Raw genomic sequence first — 19,563 nt, forward strand, 5'->3', positions numbered from 1 at the left:
ATAAAATCTTGCACTTTGTCTCTTTGATAGATAACGCCTCTGCCTCTCTGCGGGATCTTACTCAAACCTCTATCTTTTTGCTTGCAATGGCTTCTGGTGCTAGAGTCACTGAGATTGTAGCCCTTTCAAGGGATGATGGTCACATTGAATTCTCAGATTCGGGAGAGGTAAAACTTTATCCAGATCCTGTATTCCTAGTGCAAGCCAGAAACTTTAGAAAATTTTATCGAAATCTTTCTGCTCCGAAGGTGTAACATTCGCGCAGGCGGAAGCAGGGAGTACTCGGAACCATCATCAAAAGGTTCTTCCTCCCCCGAGCTAACACCCATAGTAGCCCGGGGAGGGTGATGGTCATCAACAGAAATCCTTTTGGATGCCGAGTGTGCTCTGGGGGGAAAGCTGCTATGCCTAGGTTTTATGTTAGCGGCTGAAACAGGAGACTGGTCCCCTCGAATCTAATGTTCATCCACAGAATGCCAGTTTTTGCCTAGAGTCTTTGGGTCTTTCCTCTCTCTTGGTTGAATCTCAAATTCACTCAAAAGAGAGGATTCCTCTCCCCTAATTGATTCTGTTGGTTTAGCACCCCTGGGACCAACTTGGAGAGGGGTATCCTTCAATCAAGATGAAGCATCTTCCCAGTCATCGATCCTAACAGGCTTCCAGATATCCAAGCGAGAGACCGGGGGAAGGTTAGAGGATTCAGATCTTCAGAGAGAAGCAACCTCTCTTTCCCTAACCGACCTCGTGGCCATAACCTGAGTCACTGCCGCCCTCCCCCAGTTCGGATCCATGATCTAAGGATCCTTAGCCTTCAGGTAATCCTCATACCTTGAGGCTCTCTAGGTGACAGGAGGAAGAGGGGGTGGTGGCAACCTAGCTAGGCTAGATCCCTTAGGAGAATCAAGGGGAATGACGTGAACCTTCGCCACTGCAGCTGGAGGATCGTTGGAAATTCCCATCACTTGTTTAAGCACTTTCACCAGGTCTTGAAACCCAGGTCCATCCTTGGCTAACAAGTTACCTGATGGTTCAGTCTCCCTACGTTTGGATGGTTCCGAACGCACCGGCCGAGGTGGGGGGGGGAGGGATTGGGAGAACGCCTCAACCTTCTCCCAGGTGAGCGCTCGCAGGGTGAACGACCGCGAGGTGAACCACCTTGACGAGATGTTGGTTGGCGAGGCGAGTCAGTGTGCTTGCTCACCTCCACCCTCTCATGATAGCGATCGCTAGAGCGCATAGGAACCTCGTTCACTTGGCAAGAATCAGGTTTCCGTGCTTCCAGCGGTTAAGCTCTCCCCTCCTATTCGCTAGAAGGAAAGGCACGCGGCGACACGTAGAGCCTCTCCACCTTTGGCGACAATACGAAATCCTGTCCGAGAGCGTCAAGAAGTGGAGCTCTCTTGCTCACCTGCTCTCCTGAAGGAGAAAAGCACGGTGCTTTCCTTATGTTAAGAGGTGAGGAATGACAGGGGACTGAGTGCTTGTGCTGCAGCGAGGGAAAACTCCAAAGTTACCCGTCTGACCGATCTCATAAGAGATTGGTCTCGTGAAACACTAATAGTTTCGCTCAATGGTGAGGTGAGTGGAGGGGGGGGGGGCAGATGGAAACCTCCTACCACCTTAGTCATTCAGCTCTGAAAAACTCAGATGGACTGGAATGTGGTATGGACAAATCCAGTACCTTTCTGTTATACCCTCGTGGAGGGGACCACTCAGGCAAATATCTTTCCTCTTGCAAGCATAAGGAACGATCTTCATCTCTCTCTCCTGATGGCGCATCGCCTTGCAGACGAAGGAGCTGCCGTTGGACGAGAGGGTCAGAGAAGATCTCTTCTCTCGCAAACAAGAAGATCGATCAACTCCTCCTTCCAATGGCGCATTGCCTCGTGGACGAGGGAGCTGTAGCTCAGAAAGATGTGTTGCTTTGTCTTTCCTCGGAGGGTCAGACTACCCAACACTGAAAGGAGAACCTTCCGGTTGCCCAAGTTACTTCTCCTCCCATCAGGCAAGCCCAGGAAGCGGATCTGCTCCCTGAATAACCTCTCGAACAAAGCTGAAGCTTGTTCCTGAGACCTGAGGGTCTCTGGACAAGTCGCTCCAAGAATGCTTGTCTTCAACTGCTCTTGTCCTCCTGCCAAAGCACGGGGAATGTTGAGGAGAGCAGAAGTAGAGGACTCAGCAATCGAGTGTGCACGCACACCCAAACAGAGGACCTCCGGTAGCTTCTCCTTTGACGGAGGACATGTCAACCCCAAGGAGGGTGACAGCAGACAAACCGCATAGTCTGAGAGAGACTCTCCCGTGGACGACTCCGTCACTGCCCCTCTAGGGGGTGGCAATGGGAAAAAACTCTGCACGAGGTTATCCCGGGTTATCAGGGCGCCACTAGTACTCAACCGTTCCCCGGAGGAAGCCTATCGGGTAGAGTCAGAATGGAGAGATCGAACCGGAGGAGAAAGAAGTCGAGTCTTCTTCCCTTTCGAGGCTGACCTCGAAGGGGAAGAATCCCTCTTAGATTCTTCTTCTTCCACCTACCAAACCTCAACCACTGGGATGGCGACCACTCCCAGCACACTACAAGGAGAGACAGCACACTACAAGGAGAGACTTTCGTGCATGAGTGACCTCGGCAAGAAGGGCAGAAACTGTGAGAATCCGTCTCCTCAGAAGATAAGAAGGTGCCACAACGAGGCCCTTCAAGACACGGACAAACTCGCATGGTTGGATCTCACGGGCAAGCATACCTGAAAAGAAAAAGAAAAGAAATGAGTTTCAGCCAGTTTAGGTTAAAAAGCTGAATTAAAAAGTGACGGTTAGTCACCAGTGCTGGTAGGAGCAGAGGGGTAAACACAACACCTCCTGCCGCTAACTAGCGCTGGGTAGTTAAACCCTTTTTAACCTTCAGTTTTGACTAGTTTTCAGCTCCGCTGAAATAACAATGCTATGTTAAAGAGCAGGTTATTATCTTGCATCGAGATAACTATGGTTTCAAGAAAACGGGAGCCAGGATAAACATCGACTATAAGACATCATGCACTGATGGTTGCCATTAGTTAAAAGATGTCGCCTTGGTAGACGAGAGGTTAAGCCTCTTGAAGGGAAGAAAACATAAGTTTTGGTGTTTTGGGGTAACGTCAATAATGAACATAAGGGAAGATTTGTAGAAATATTGAACATCAGGGAAGATTTGTAGAAATACTGAACATCAGGGAAGATTCATAGAAATACTGCATGGTTTACCTGCAGTGCTTTTCAGTGAGAGGACCCGGAGACGGAAGTGGGAAAAGATGTAGACAAAGAAGAAGAAGAAGATGACCCCGAGCATATTGTTGAGAAAATTTTCTTTATTTTCTAATGTCATTTCTTAACCAATTTAACCAAAGAACTCAGTATCGAAGGCTGTCTTATTTTTGTCTGGAAAATAACTACGGTATGTCATTCATCTTATAATTTTTCTATGCATCTATTAACTTTCATGAAAAGCCCTCCATTGTTAAAAAGATTTATGTATTCTTAATTTTTGGGATTACTGTATTTAACCCATCAAGATAATGTTTTGGCTAGGAAGGGTAAATTACTGGAACAAAATAAGGCATAGTTGTTGTGACTTTTTTCCGAGTCAGTCAAAAGCCAGGTAAAATTCAACAGAAATGTAAACTAAAGTCATCAAATCATTTTTCAGTGCTATAAAAAATCAGTCTAAATAGACATATACAAGAGAATTGTAGATCAACTGAATAATCTACAATACTCTATGATATGTTAACAGGGCATTAAACAACAAGCCTTTTGAAAGCATTGTTAACTAAAAACTAAATATTTCTTTCCATTACTTACCTGATCTACTTGTGATCCAAGAAGATTTTTGTTATAATAGTCAGGAGGCATTAAGTACTCAACGATATATACAAGACACCAAAATGCATCTTCTTCATTTAGAAACAGCAGTGCTATTGCAGCAAGGCGATTCAGACCCTGATTCACAGGAAAAGAAACATTCATCGTAAGTAATGACACAAACATGCTTACAAAGAACACTAATGATTAGCAACAAAAATACATATGCACTCACACTATTGCTACTTATGCTGAATGTGATTAGGTTATTCCAATAAAGAAATTTAGAAAAAAATATATAATACTAACTGATATCACAAGCTGATTAAGTCTTCAGATTCCAGGGGACATTTCATGAAAAATTTAATTACAGAAATTTCTTTACATCAAAATCGGGCAGGGCGGGATTGATGTTTGGGAAGGGGGGTTAATATGATGGTTAGGCTTCAAATATGAGTCAATAAAAAATAACCATCCCTCATCCACTTCTAAATATAATCATAAAAATCTTTGCTTCTTTGACATTTATGAATAAATGATAAAGGAATCATTGTTCTCAGATAATTTCAATTATTCATTATGAGTATGTATCTTTAAAAATACTCTAATGAAATAAATTATTCAGCTTTAAAATGAGACCAAAAGCAACATTACACTATTAGTACAGAATAACAATGAGCAATAAAAGAAAATTATTACTTAACCCCATTAGCAGTAAGACTAAAATCAAGAATGTATCCCAATCATAAAATATTGATTGTCTGAGCAGCCTAATACAAAGGTTACCCGAATAAACAGCAACAAAATTAAAATCTGTACTTTTACATGGCACTAGCATATGAAATTACCATTTATCTAGGATAATCCTATTTAGGAAAATTGAGGATAAGCTGAAAAGGGGCCATTTAGGCTTCTTTATGTCCTAGACAAAAAAATTTCTTTTGGTAAAAACAAATGCAATTATACAAAATATTCAATGTAACTAAAGTATACGTTTGTTAATGTTTGTGAAGATTTTCATTGTTTGGTAAAACACATTACAAATTAGACAACTTTTGGTCTATCAAAGAAATCAGATTTACAAAAGAAATCAGAGTAATGTATCTAAAATGTTTGTTAATTCGGTAACCCTCATATAGTGAAGTAGTTTTAACAGACCAAATGAAATTTCTGGACTAATTTTTGAATAAAAAGTGCAAAGTTTAGAAGAAAAGTACTTTAACTAATGCATCTTAATGTCAGATTAGTAAAGCTGCATATATGATACATAACATCCTCATCATGAGCAGAATTGGCACACATTTAAAATGTCTGATTTCCTAACTACAGATAATGCCGTACATAAACGCAAACAAACACTAAAGTAAAGGATGTTGACAATTGATGATCACCAACCTTAAAATTAATATATCAGATGTTTAAAAAGAAACCCAAGTTGTTAACAAGAAAAAGGAAAGTAAGGAATTAACTAAGAAAATTTTAAATAAAAATTTTTTTTTTTCATTTGATTGTCTGGCCCTTCTAACAAGACAGGTTTTTTTGCAACTTGTTTCACTGTTATACATCTACAAAATATGACAAATTGAAGTAATATGTATTTCTCCTAAGGATACAAACCTTGAGATCTTTATTAGGGAATATACTTTTGGCAAAGGTGTTAGACTAGGCATAAGACTTTTAGCAAGGTGTAACTACCCAACCGCTAGTTAGTGGAGGATAGGGGATTAGTACAAGCTACCATGCTCACCCACACCTGTGTTCTATTGTTACTTTTGCTTGCAGGCAGGACTAACCGAAGGATAGGTTATGGCAGACCAAATTTTTAGACAGAGCTCGAGGTTTGTATTGTTAGGAAAAATACAAATTACTTTAGATTTGTCAATTGTTCTAACACTAAATACATACCCTTTCGCTCTTTATTACGTTAGACTCACCCGTAAGGTGGGTGGAAGTCCTAACCAACTGGCTGGCATTTGACAAAGGGGTTTTCCTCCCTTCGTACCATGCACATATAAGGGGGATAACCTTGACACCTTGCTAAAACCTACGTGCAATAGCAGGCTTGAGTGGCCTGAGTAATCTGCGTTATTGAGTGATAGTAGCAGTGTGACTAGTATAGGTAAGAATTTTCAGAAACGTAGGAATCTTTAATCAGCCATAGACGTTACTCAATCTCACCTCGCCAAGGAGTATGGGGATGCAACAAGTATATAGTTCTATACCAGGAAACACAAGGGAAATGGTTTTACCTGCAGATAGAGGAGGCCAGCTTAAAGAGTACTGTAGGTGGTGTTCCCAAAGAGAGGGGAAGATGAAAGAAATAAAAGAGCCAGTTATTCTTTTCAGTCTACCCAGACTTAATCCCAGGTAACCTCTACCCTCCACCATCTGCTACTTGTCCATTAAGGAACCTAAAGTGTTTAAACCATTTGTTGTCTAGCCAACTCAGGGCCAATGGAGAACGTCTTCATGTTCCTGTGGGTCACATCTTGCAGGTAGTGGGCGGTGAAGGTCGTTTGATACTTCTACACACCCGCATGAAGGTCCTGCGTCACAAGAGTAGTTCTTCTTTATCGCTAGAGAGGTACTTATGCCCCTAACATCATGAGCTCTAGATCTCCTTGTCTGAGGAGATGGATCAGGATTCCATGCCCGGTCTATTACCTTGCGAACCTATGCCGAGATGATGTTCTTGGTGATCCTTCTCTTGACCTTCCCTTTGCTGATAGGAGAGTGCTGCCACTTAGGAGTAAGGTACTGCAGTTCTCTTGAGGTAGTACCTTAAGGTCCTCAATGGACCAAGTAGTAGATATTTTGGATCATTGGATACACTTTGAAGACTCCTAATCTGGAAGGGCTCAAACCTGGGAATTGTTACTGCCAGCTTTTAGGTCTGGAGACACTCAGGAATGAAGTCAAGAATTACCTGTCCCCAACCCTGGAATGGGAGACGTCAATGTTGTAAGAAAGGGCGTGTCGTTCATTGATCCTTCCAGCCGAGATCAGAGCGAGCAGAAAAATGGCCCAAGTGAAAGGAGAAGAACTGATGTCTGGCACAGCGGCACCAAGGGTGCTCCTTTCTCAGAACGCAATAAGCTGACCATGTAGGTACGTTAAAGACTTCGTATAAGGATAGACAACTCCCTTTTCTATCAAAGGCTAGGATCAAAGCTGTCGTGAAAGAAAGGAGACTTCTTCCGGAAGAGTTGATGAGACTCGGCTATCACTGGAGTAGAGGCGTTGAGAGGATCAATACCCTTCCGCTGCCTGCCTCACAAAAGGCTACATGCTTTACCTGGTAAACTTTAATGATTCTTGGGGGGTAATCAGACGTTTCTTTGCAACCGGTTGCACAAAAGGACTCTCCTTTTCCCACGTGGTTGACTTCAAAGATCGTGACGTGGAAAGGAGTCTCTTGGCACCTCTGAGAACAGATGTAGAAGGTTCAGAAACCATTCCGTCTAGTGTAACCAGAGGGGAGGGAGGAAACGCGTCGACATCTATGCTAACCCCTCTTGTCGGAAGGCCCCTAGCCAAGTTGTTATAATATTGTTTTGTCCTTTTGCTCTTTCATACCCCACTCTGAACCGTTTGTCTGGTGATCTTTTCATACTTTGTTTACTTACCTGATGGAGGGACAGTCAAAGCATCTTATCAAGTAATTCTCTGTTTCTTTTGTATTTCCTTTTGTTTTATTCCATTGGTATCTATTTGGTTTAATTAGATTTACTTTGAGAATCTAACATAGTTTGTATTACAATTATTATGGGGTCTGCTAATTATGTTCATGACTGTTTCAGGGAATAATCTACTGAAGTTTAAGTTGAATAAAGCTTGGGTAGCAGCAGCCAAGTCTTTTAATGTCACAACACAAGTGTTTGGGGAAAAAGGTACTGACAAGCAGTACCTTGTTAGCTTGTCGATCAGGAACGTGGTGGACAGGTCTACTGTCGGTGAAACCCACAAGGCTGGAACTATGCTGGTTACTTGAATATCCACAGACCACTCAGAGCCCACTACCTGAGTCAATACTCAGATTGCCTGCCAGAACATCTCTCATGTCAGGGTAGAGCAGGGTTGCAGGGGTGCTGAGTACAGTCAGATCCAACTCTTTGCAAGGGTTAGGTAATAGACAGGCCAAAGAAGCACAAATACTTGCCACCCAAGGGTGGGATAACTCCTAACCTAACCTAACAACTAACTGCCATTGCCTACGCTCTTATAATTAACACACTAAGTACTGCCTAATATTGTTTTCACTTGGTTTCCATCACAGTATAGTTATTTCTATATAGTAACACTCGCTTATACTTTAGCGTATATTACTGTAACATACTACTATCACTACAGTAAAGCTTAACTGTACTGTAAGTATTCACTGTTTTCGTTCGCACTACTTGACTCACCACACACATAGCATACGTTTACAATAAACAAAATTACTGTAATTCTGCACTGTACAATATGAATACAATTTAAGATTTACTAAGTGTACATATTTTAGTCAACGACCACTAACCATTTTCTTACGCAGTTCTACACAGCAATTTTGAAACATAGCGCAATTCCTGATGCATTGTCTCTTGCACAGTACTCTGACATCTACAGTAACCCAATAATAATACCTATCCCATCTTCTACTTCAATGGGATAGAAAATTAAAAGATAATGATAAAAGTATCATAAGTAACATTATAATTATTGCATAAAAGTATACAGCCACAATAACAACCGAACAAAAAACATAGTAGATTGGAAGGATTGAATTAACATCATAAAATATGCTCTGCATAATCATATACTGTAGTTGTGTTTAAGTAAAATAAAAATAAAAATTAATTTTACCTTTACAGTATTTCAAAACTGCAATCACTTTGGGACAACTAGGATTATTTACATTTTTGCTAAGAAATGGCGGTAGATCATATGTTTACATATTCATCAATGACGAATATGTAAACATTATCAAAACTCACAAACTGTTTTATTTCTATACTTTCTTAAAAAGAAATACAGCTTATTTTATAAACTAAAAACATAAATATATAACAATAGCAACAATAAACATTATAATGTGTGGCACAAGATTTATAATAAAAGTGTAGTAACATTAGGCTGGCCTTGAAAGTGCCATTCGCCTATTACACACAGAATATGGTAAATACACTTTTTCTAAAGGAAACTTTAGGGTCGCCCTTTATATGGGGTTGTCCTTTACATGAGAATATATGGTATTTCAAATAAAACTATTGAAATTACTATGCTTATTGGAAAATGATACCTCAATTAATATTTTTTTTTCTTTTTTAGGAAATATAAAATATCCTTCAGTAGCATGCCTTCATCCGGTGATTTGTTAAGCATAAACATAAACAATGGAAAAGATTATAGTTCACTTTTTTTATTCAAATATACAATAATAAAATGTGAATATTACATGCATTATTAATGGATACAGAAAACTGATACACCAGTTTAATCAAAATATGGCTTATTTCAAATATAGCTGTAATTTTTTACCACAGTAAATGGATATACAGTGTACAGCGAGAGCTGGAACGAGCTGGTAAAGAGAGAGGCAAGTGGTGCGAAGCCAGCTCACTGCCAACGAGAGCAGGCAATTTGATATTATTGCACCGCAACATTTTTATTGCAAATATTTGATTTTTTTTATAATAGGTATTGAGGTTCTCTGTGTCACATATAAGTGAAATCGCTTAGTAAGAAGTCTTGTATCGTGCCGCTTGACTGTAGTCTTCTTCCACCTTAGCATTTCCCTAACTAGTTGGTATAGGTGCTATGAAGAGGAACTTCCTTGATGTTTGAATATGTTATTCCCCTAGTGTTGTCATTCATCAACCTCATGGAGTATCCTGAAGTGAACTGTTGGAGGGCCAGAAAACTGCCCTCATTCCAAGAGGTTCATGTGGCAATAATGTTAAGAGTAGGCAAGAGTCTGAGGCCATATGATGCAACATGTCCCCGTCCCCTCCCCCCCCCCCCCTTCTATGCCTCCCTCAAAGGCAAGCCAAGAGACCTGAAGTGGGGTCCCTTTCAAGAAGTGGCCTTCTGCAATGCAAAGGAATGCCCTATCAACTGCTGCTGCTCTCACTTTTCCCCTGCCACATGCACCTCTCCTTCTCTCCACCAATGCCAGCGACGTTGATACTGGTGCAGTACTCGAGCAGGTGGCCAATGGCTTGCCCGCTCATTGGTCTTCTTCAGTAGAAAACTGTCCAAAGCGAAATCCAGTTACTCAACCTTCGATTGCGAATTGCTGACGGTGCACTTGGCTGTCCGTCGCTTTCGTCATTCGCATGGACCATATGCCTCTGGTGCACGCCTTCACTCGAAAGTCTGACACTTGGTCCGTCCATCAACGCCAGCCATGGCTGAATACAACTACACCCTTCAACACATCCATGGGAAAATGAATACCATTGCCAATGCCCTGTCAAGAAACACATTGGCCGCCATTCACCTGAGATTGGATTACGCCTTGGCAGAAACCCAATGAAAAGATCCAGAGTACCAAGCATGTAGGACATCTTGCACATCCCTCCCTTGGGAAGACGTCCCTCTACACGACTTCGATGCCACCCTCCTCAGTGACGTCAGTACTGGTAGACCTACACTGTGGATACCTGCTCCCATGCGCCGACAGGTGTATGATTTGATTCATACCCTCTCACATCCTTCGCGCCGATCTACTGCACAGCTACTGATGATGAAGTTCATTTGGCAAGACACTAATAAGGATGCTAAGGATTAGGTCTGAACCTGTACTTAATGTCAAACTTCAATAGTACATAAACACAGATTCAGGAGTGGGCACCTTTCCTCAACCTCAGTGGCGTTTTGCCCACTATCATGTTAACATAGTAGGTCCCTTACCCACATCAGAAGGACACCGTTACCTGTTTACCATCATCGACCGCTCCACTCGGACTGAAGCCTTTCCCATGGAAAGTGCAATGTCCATCATATGTACATCTGCCTTACTCTCAGTATGGATAGTGAGATTTGGTATCCCTGAGCATATTACTTCTGACAGGGGTACCACTTTCACCTCTCAATTGTGGACATCATTAGCAAATTTCCTGGGAATCACTGTATATTAGACAGCCGCCTACAACCCTGCTGCCAACAGAATGGTTGAACGTTTTCATCACACCATCAAAGTAACTTTGATGTCATGCTGCAAGGACTCCAACTGGTTTACCCAGCTTCCCTGGGTCCTCCTGGGATTAAGGACCACCCTTAAAGACACCCTAAATGTATCTGCAACTGAAATGGTATGCGGCAACCCATTGGAGGTCCCTGCCAAATTTCTTTGTCTGCAACCTTCTCTGACAATCTCCAGCACCTACACCATGTTGTGGGAAAATTTACTCCATGCCAACAGACTTACAAGCCCCCAGCTAAGTAACACATGCTGACAAATTTGCATTCAGCAATGGATGTTTCCCCGCACAACAACACTAGCAAACCAACGCTAACACCCCTTACATGGACCCTTTCCTTGTGATCCATCATATGCCAAAGGCTTTCTGCCTCAACATTCATGGTAAAGAAGACTGGGTCTCCATTTATCGCCTCAAACCTGCATATCTCCAGCCAGATGACCTACCTACAGTGCGCCTCTCTAGAATAGGGCGCACTATTTCACATGTATGTAATTTTTAGGGGGAGATGAGCCATGTACCACACGTTTTATACAAGTTCATACGCTGTAACGGTTTTGACTTTTTTAGTTGGATTCACCACATCACTCTCAATTAAAACCTAATTGCTTGCTCGCAAACTCTGCTGGCTGAGCTAACTCCGGTTGAGGAAGAGCGGCACTGTCAGCGAGCTGACGAACAAGACCAAGATCAAGCTTTGGTTTGGCCGTATTTAGCCTTTCCCGGTGAAGAACCTCGAGGAAGAAGGATCGATGTTGCTTTGCACAATTCCAGAGGGAGCCTGGGCCAATGATGACAAGGTGAAAAGAGGAGGGGATTCCTTGAATCTTATGTATGCTATTGTTCGTAAACGTAAGCATGAGCTAACTCAATCCCCTAGAAATTTTGGGGATGAAAAAGAATAAGCCAGGGGAGTTTTGTTTTACGAGACTATTGCCCAATGCAGGCGTGACAGGGCGAGAAGGAGAGCACAAGGAATCAGAACCCAAAACCTTGTCAGCAATTTGAGAGTTCTCTAACTCATGGGGAGAAGTAGAAAATAACCCTGAAGGATTATATTTCTTGAGTCTCATTCTGAATCACAGGAGAAGGCGGCAGTAGCAAGTGATCGGAAGACCTCTATTGCAGCAATTGCTGTGTAGACCTATGTTCTACCTTACTGGTGAGATCCGGTGGCTTATGGGCAAGAACGCATGCGCGACTAACAAAGATCTTGTCATGCAAGTACAGTATATGAAGAAATCGACTTGTAAGGTAACCGTATACCAAAACAATTGACCCAAAATGGTTAGAGACAGGGAGCAGAGGAGGCGACTGATTGCTAACGACCATGGCCCGTCAGTAGTAGTAGTAGTAGTGGTACGAGGAACGTTTGTGAGTGTTAAATGTTCGTGAATGTAGATGAGAATCGGTGAGCCGATGTAAAAGCTTGAGCAACCACATGCGCGAGCCTTTTAAACATCTGCATGCCCTCTTATTGTCGTATCGAGAGGCTGACAAGTCTGCTGTATCCCTGACAAGTCTTTTGTACCCCTCTAATCGTTGGTGAGTGCTGGGTTAGGTTCCAAGAAGAGTGTGTGTGCTAAACTACCTCGACTGCATGTCATGGTAAGCACTACAGAAGAAGCACGACCTGTAGAAACCGTAGGATCAATTTCTGTGTGCTGCCGTCATTGTGAGCACATCGAAGTAGAGCACACCTGTGTGCTACTGCGGACATGAGTGCTAGCATTGAGGAGGTAGCGCTAGCTCTTGCTCTCGACAAAGACTCTAGTGTGTGTCATCTAGATGAGGAGACTTGCTAAGAGACTCGAAAAGCGATTGTGAAAGACGAGTAGAGAAGAAGGAGTCTCGCTGGGAAGAGCAATGCATCAGCTGGCAGAGAGGGTCATAGCCGTTAGGGCTCTACGATTCTTGCCAGAAAAGCTCTCCATCGAACAAAGTCGGTAATGACTATCCCAAGAGTCAAACCTTCCGCGACTTGTCGCTGGTTGTTGGCGATTCTACCAGCAAGTGGGAAGATTACTGATCGTCAAAGGCGGAGGATAACTTTACCTCAGCAGGGAAAGTCGCGAGCTGAGCAGCGCTGTGACACTGAATAGTGGTCGCTATTCCAGGAGTAATCACGAGTAGGCTTGCAGTGGCATGCTGGAAACTCAATCGCAAGCTGGAGATTGGTCATGAGCAGGAACCTGGTCATGACCAGGTCTGTGCTGTCTTGTTGTTAGTTCTGAATTGGGGTAGAGACCAGAAGGGCAATAGTGAGTAGATAAATCATCATGTGCTGGAAGCTGTTGCTACAAATCTAGGAACCTGGAAGAAAGCCGATGGGCAGTCGCGAGCTGGCAGGTGATCATTAGCTAACGGGAGATTGCAAGCTGATGGGTGATCGCAAGCTGACAGATGATTGCAGACTAGCACATGATCACAAGCGGACGGGAGACCACAACCTGATGGACGATCCCAAGCGGACAGGAGACCACAAGCTGACGGACGATCACGAGTTGATAGGCGATCATGAGCTGATAGGCGATCGCTAGCTGCCGCAGGACTGGGAGAGGCCAGCTGACAGGGCGAGGCGAGTCTATTATACGAGACGAATCAGCTAGGCGAGATGAGACGGCTAGGTGAGACAATATTGCTAGGAGTTTAGGCGGACGGACAGTGGAAGCATCAAACTCGTTGGGGACAAGCAACATCTTCATGCTCCGACGAGCCACATTCCAAAGGATTAGAGAAAGTCATGGATGAGCCCATAACACACTTTTAATCCTGCGCGGCGAAGACTACTCCAGGGAGGACTAAATCTGCGTACAAGAAAGGTGCCACTATGAGCAGCAGGAATAACCTTTGGACTTTGTCCTTCCTCTGCCGGCTGAGTAAGCTCAGAACGAGGGAGAGCACCATCATCAACACGATGATCAGGACCTGCTGCAGGCGCTGGCGATAAAGGCGGTGATGGGGTGGGAGCAGCAACTTCCACAGTAACAGGAAAAAGCATCGGACTTAGCACTTTCTATGCTGACTGCCTTCACAGAATGAGGGTGTGCATTGTCATCAGAGCTGAACAAAACCACTCGAGAGAAAACCTAACACATGAACGGGAAAGGTGACCCCTGAGAGGCGCAGAAACATGCTTACGACTTTGCACTCCTTATGCCGGCTGCATTAGCCGAATGATAGGGTGCGACTTTGTTAGCGCAGAAGAAAACCACTCAGGAAAAAACATACCCAGCAAACATGAGTGTCCCCCGAGAAGCACAGGAACATGCTTCAGACTTTACACTCCCACCGCCAGCTGCCATTGCAGAACGAGGGAGTGTGGCATCGTCAGCACTGAAGAAAACCACTCAGGAGAAAAACTAACCAGCAAACAGGAAAAGTGTCCCACAAGAGGTGTAGAATATGCTTCAGACTTTGCATTCCCTCGCCCAGCTGCCATCCCAGAACGAGGGGGTACGTCGTCGTTAGCCTTGAAGAAAACCACTCAGAAGAAATCCTAACTTGCAAACAGGAAAGGTGTTCCCCAAGAGGCCCAGGAACAAGCTTCAGACTTTGCACTCACTCTGCTGGCTACCATCGCAGAGCGAGAGAGTGCATCGTCATCAGCGTAGAGGAGGAAGACTGAAGTCGAGCTCTGGGTCAGCCGCATGCGGCCTTCCCACCATTGAACTCACAGGGTGCGAGTAACATCTGCTTCATACGGTGAAGGAGCATCCACACGGAGAACGACTGCCCTGCGGAGGAGGACCGAGCCGCTGCACTAGGAGGAGAGGGGGGACCCTCCAGCCCAAGGGTTGTCCAACATCAAAGGGGAAGAGATTGTAAAAAAAGGTTCTTCGCTGCCAAGAAAAACCGGCACTAAGCCATCTCCAAAACAGCCCCACTCACACCTACAAAAAGTAAACAAAAACTAAAAAGACAAATTAATCAAAGGCCAGTCAAGAAAGGTTGGGTGGTAGAGAGAAGCGAACGTGCACTCTCCTCCGAGCCAAAAGTAAAAGTCACGATAGAACACAAGTGTGTGTGTGAGCAGAGTAGACAGTACTAGCTCCCTACCCTCCACTAACTAGCTGTGGGGTTGTTACACCTTGCTAAAAGTCTTATTGCCGGTCTTCCAGCTTTGCCGAAAGTATATTCCCTAATAAAGTGCAAGAAAGTTTGTATCTAATGTTGGAACAAATAAGATTTATATTGTATTAGAAATCAATTCTTTACTATTAATTGCTATCATGTATTAACTTTTGAAACAAAATAGATTACTACATAGTATACCGATATCTAAGTAAACCGTGCTTGAAAAATTACATACCTGACAATATCCAACCTGAGGATTATGACGTGAGAAAGCCAAAAGAACTCTCCTTAGCCTTGCAATACCATCTGAATGAAAGGACTCGTAGTGACGGTTATTAGGGAGAGTACGAAGTAGATCAAGTTCTATCTGGAATTTAAAAAGATAAATATGGGACTATTTTCGAGGATATTTTCAAGAGATACAAGATATTAGTAATGAAAAGTTACTGAGATCCTCCCAGTCGTTGAATTAGGACATATAAAGGGCAATTGGAAAAGGCAGGAAAGAAGATAGATATATAAAGAGAAAAGAGGAGTGAAGCAAAAAGACAAATAGCATAGGTTAATTAGACATGTTAGGAGGAATCAAATAGGAATTACATTACCAGATATGGAAAGGAGTAATGATTAAGGATACCAAAGTCACTTTAAAAAAAAAGTAAAAAGTATATATATAAGATGAAATTGATTAAATTTTGAAATAGAAAAATAGTGGAACACTGAAAGCAGTATTTTGAAATCTGAGTGAAGTGAATGAACATGAACCAGAGAATAATGCAATAAGAATGGGGATAGCATAGAACATATTAATAAAGTATTATCACTATCATCATCATTACAAAGCAAGACTAAAGGGCCCAATAATAGAAAGCATGACAATGTGGAAAGGAAACATAGAGGTAAAGAATGGGCAATAAAAGAAAATAAGTAGCAGATAATCTTTGAAATTAGAATGAACCCAACCTGCTCAAGAAAAACCAAGATTTTTAAGTTTGAACTTCAGAAGTTCCATTATACTTGTGGATGTTCTTGTGTTGGAACAGAGTACCTCCAAGGACGAGATTGTTTCATGAACAGAAACTTATGAAATGTGCTCCATTTTCATTTGTAACTTTGCCAAGGCCCTCAACACCCATCCCATTCTCTATCAATTCATTATTTCTTCCAACTTTAGCATTAAAGTCGCCCATCACAATTTTCATATATCTCTCAGGGATCTCATCTATTATCCTCTGCAGTTCTCCATAGTATTCATCTTTCCTTTCTTCAGGGGAATCATTTGTAGGGGCATAGCAAACTATAATACTCATATTGCACTGCTTTGATTTTAACTTTTCTAGTAAAAATCTACTATTTACAACTCTCCACTCGGTTAAAGCCTTTTCTGCTCTTGGTGTCATCATCATTCCAACCCCTTCTCTTCCAACTCCATTTGATCTTCCTGAGTAAATATATATATACACACACATACATATATATATATATATATATATATATATATATATATATATATATATATATATATATATATATATTCCCTTGGTCTAAAGTTTCTTTACCAATCCCCTTACAATGTGTTTAACTTAGGGCCAAGATATCCAAACTATATTTCATAAATTCACTCTCCACTTGCTGTAACTTCCCAATCTGATTCATGGTTCTAACATTCCAATTACCTATTTCCAATATTTCTTTACTATTTATAAACCGGGAGATTCATAGCACCCCGCTACGCCAGGACTGGGTGCCATTCTTTCCTCTTCTCTATCCATGACTGACTAAATCCATTGAGGATTCATTGGCTAGATACATCAAAGGATAGCCAGTTCCTTGTGATGTGCAGTGCCTATCTAACTAAGGTAAGTAACCCCTGCCGGTCCATACTAATTTTAGTAAGATCAACCGCCAGGCATCAGGAGTAGAAGCCGAAGAGACCGTTTGTCCATCACCTTAAACTCAGCCATCACCCTACTGCCAGTGACTTCATCGAGATTTAGGGGGCCATTTCCTCCACACCCAAAGCTCTCATTACTCCACCAAGTTGCTCATCCGCTTATATGAGTATAACTGTTGGCAAACATGGATTGCTAAGATATACCGCCTAGCACGGTAAAATAAATAAATAAATAAATAAATAAATATATATATATATATATATATATATATATATGATAAATTTTGCACATTTAGATGTGTTTTTCATATTCAATTAAGCCATATATATTTTTGATACATTAATGTCTGGATTCTCTTAACGACCTCGGGATCAGAGCCCCAGGCGAAATCACACAAAGACAAGAGCTTGGGTCCGGCCGGGAATCGAACCCTGGTCGGCAAGCTTGTATAGACAGTGACTAAGCCACTTGGCCACGAAGAAAGATAAAAGTCAATGACAATTCCTCTGTACTTATACCTGTCGAATTCAGGTATTTTGTACTTAGAATTTGTTACTTGGCATTCAATTAATGCCGGACCCAAGCTCTTGTCTTTGAGTGATTTCGCCTGGGGCTCTGATCCCGAGGTCGTTAAGAGAATCCAGACATTAATGTATCAAAAATATATATGGCTTAATTGAATATGAAAAACACGTCTAAATGTGCAAAATTTATCATTAATTGAATGCCAAGTAACAAACTACCAATTAGCTACGATGGTGAAGATGGGTTGATTTCGATTCTAAGTACAAAATACCTGAATTCGACAGGTATAAGTACAGAGGAATTGTCATTGACTTTTATCTTTCTTCGTGGCCAAGTGGCTTAGTCACTGTCTATACAAGCTTGCCGACCAGGGTTCGATTTCCGGCCGGACCCAAGCTCTTGTCTTTGTGTGATTTCGCCTGGGGCTCTGATCCCGAGGTCGTTAAGAGAATCCAGACATTAATGTATCAAAAATATATATGGCTTAATTGAATATGAAAAACACGTCTAAATGTGCAAAATTTATCATTAATTGAATGCCAAGTAACATACTACCAATTAGCTACGATGGTGAAGATGGGTTGATTTCGATTCTAAGTACAAAATACCTGAATTCGACAGGTATAAGTACAGAGGAATTGTCATTGACTTTTATCTTTCTTCGTGGCCAAGTGGCTTAGTCACTGTCTATACAAGCTTGCCGACCAGGGTTCGATTCCCGGCCGGACCCAAGCTCTTGTCTTTGTGTGATTTCGCCTGGGGCTCTGATCCCGAGGTCGTTAAGAGAATCCAGACATTAATGTATCAAAAATATATATGGCTTAATTGAATATATATATATATATATATATATATATATATATATATATATATATATATATATATACATATATATATATATATATATATATATATATATATGTATATATATGTGTAGAATATATATTGTATATATATATATATATATATATATATATATATATATATATATATATATATATATATATATATATATATATCTGTATATGTATATATACATATACACTCAGCTTCGAGCTTTTGCTCAGAGAGTTTATGCCTCAACTGAAAAGGAGTACAATTTAACCATAAAAGAAACCCTTTCTGGTACAACTCAGGAACATAAATGGGGGTCTACCCTTAAATCTGCACTCTTTGGTGTAGATGCAACAGTTCCTCGTTTACTTAAACCAGATGGCTCAGTCCCTCACAGTCCAAAGGAAAAGGCAACCCTGTTGGCTGATGTTTTTGACAGTAAACAGAGTAATGAAAAACTTGAACTTCCTCATTCCTGTTTTCCTGAGGCTAAACTAACTAGTTTAGCTTTTCGATCTCGTGAGATTAAAGGTTTGTTGATGGACCTTGATGCTTATGGAGGTGTAGACCCAAATGGTATTTTTCCTTTGTTTTTTATAAAGACAGCAGATTTCTTAGCTCCAAAGTCATCTGTTATTTTGCGCAAGTTAGCAAGAAGAGGAGCTTTTAGCACTTGTTGGAGAATTGGTAATGTTACTCCTCTATGTAAATGTGTTTGTGGTAGCTCAAGTCCCACTGATTACCACCCAATATCCTTAACTCCCATAGTATCTAAAGATTTTGAACGTCTTCTGGCAAAACGTCTTAATTGATTTGCTGAAGGTAATCATCTATTCCCTAGTTTGCAATTTGGTTTTCGTAAAGGCCTTGGAGCATGTGATGCCCTTCTTACAATCTCCAATGCTGTACAGAAATTCCTAGATTGTGGTCGGGAAGTTCGTATGATTGGCCTTGATTTTAGTGCTGCCTTTGACCGTGTTAATCATGAGGCCATTGTTTTCAAACTCAAACAGTTGGGAGTGGATGGGTCGTTTCTTAGCATTACTATTGATTTTTTTAAGTAATAGATATCAGAGTTGTTGATGGGCACCATAGTGAGTATAGGAATGTGATATCCCGTGTTCCACAGGGTAGTGTTCTTGGCCCATTACTTTTCATACTATATACACATGACATGTGGTTTGCCCTAGAAAACAAGCTTGTTGCATATG

General features: G+C 41.7%; 1 protein-coding gene across 1 annotated transcript in view; it reads right to left on the reverse strand.

The window, feature by feature from the left end:
* The window catches only part of LOC137653407 (TBC1 domain family member 2B-like), a 687,014-nt gene that overhangs the window by 359,877 nt on the left and 307,574 nt on the right, over positions 1–19,563 (reverse strand). Inside the window, exons 13-14 of the mRNA XM_068386766.1 lie at positions 15,334–15,465; positions 3,838–3,975 (exon numbers count right to left, since the gene is read on the reverse strand). Coding sequence (XP_068242867.1) covers positions 3,838–3,975; positions 15,334–15,465 — 270 coding nt within the window. The remainder of the gene's footprint in view (positions 1–3,837; positions 3,976–15,333; positions 15,466–19,563) is intronic.

Source organism: Palaemon carinicauda, chromosome 14, assembly GCF_036898095.1.
Source record: "Palaemon carinicauda isolate YSFRI2023 chromosome 14, ASM3689809v2, whole genome shotgun sequence".
NCBI classification, from domain to species: Eukaryota; Metazoa; Arthropoda; class Malacostraca; order Decapoda; family Palaemonidae; genus Palaemon; species Palaemon carinicauda.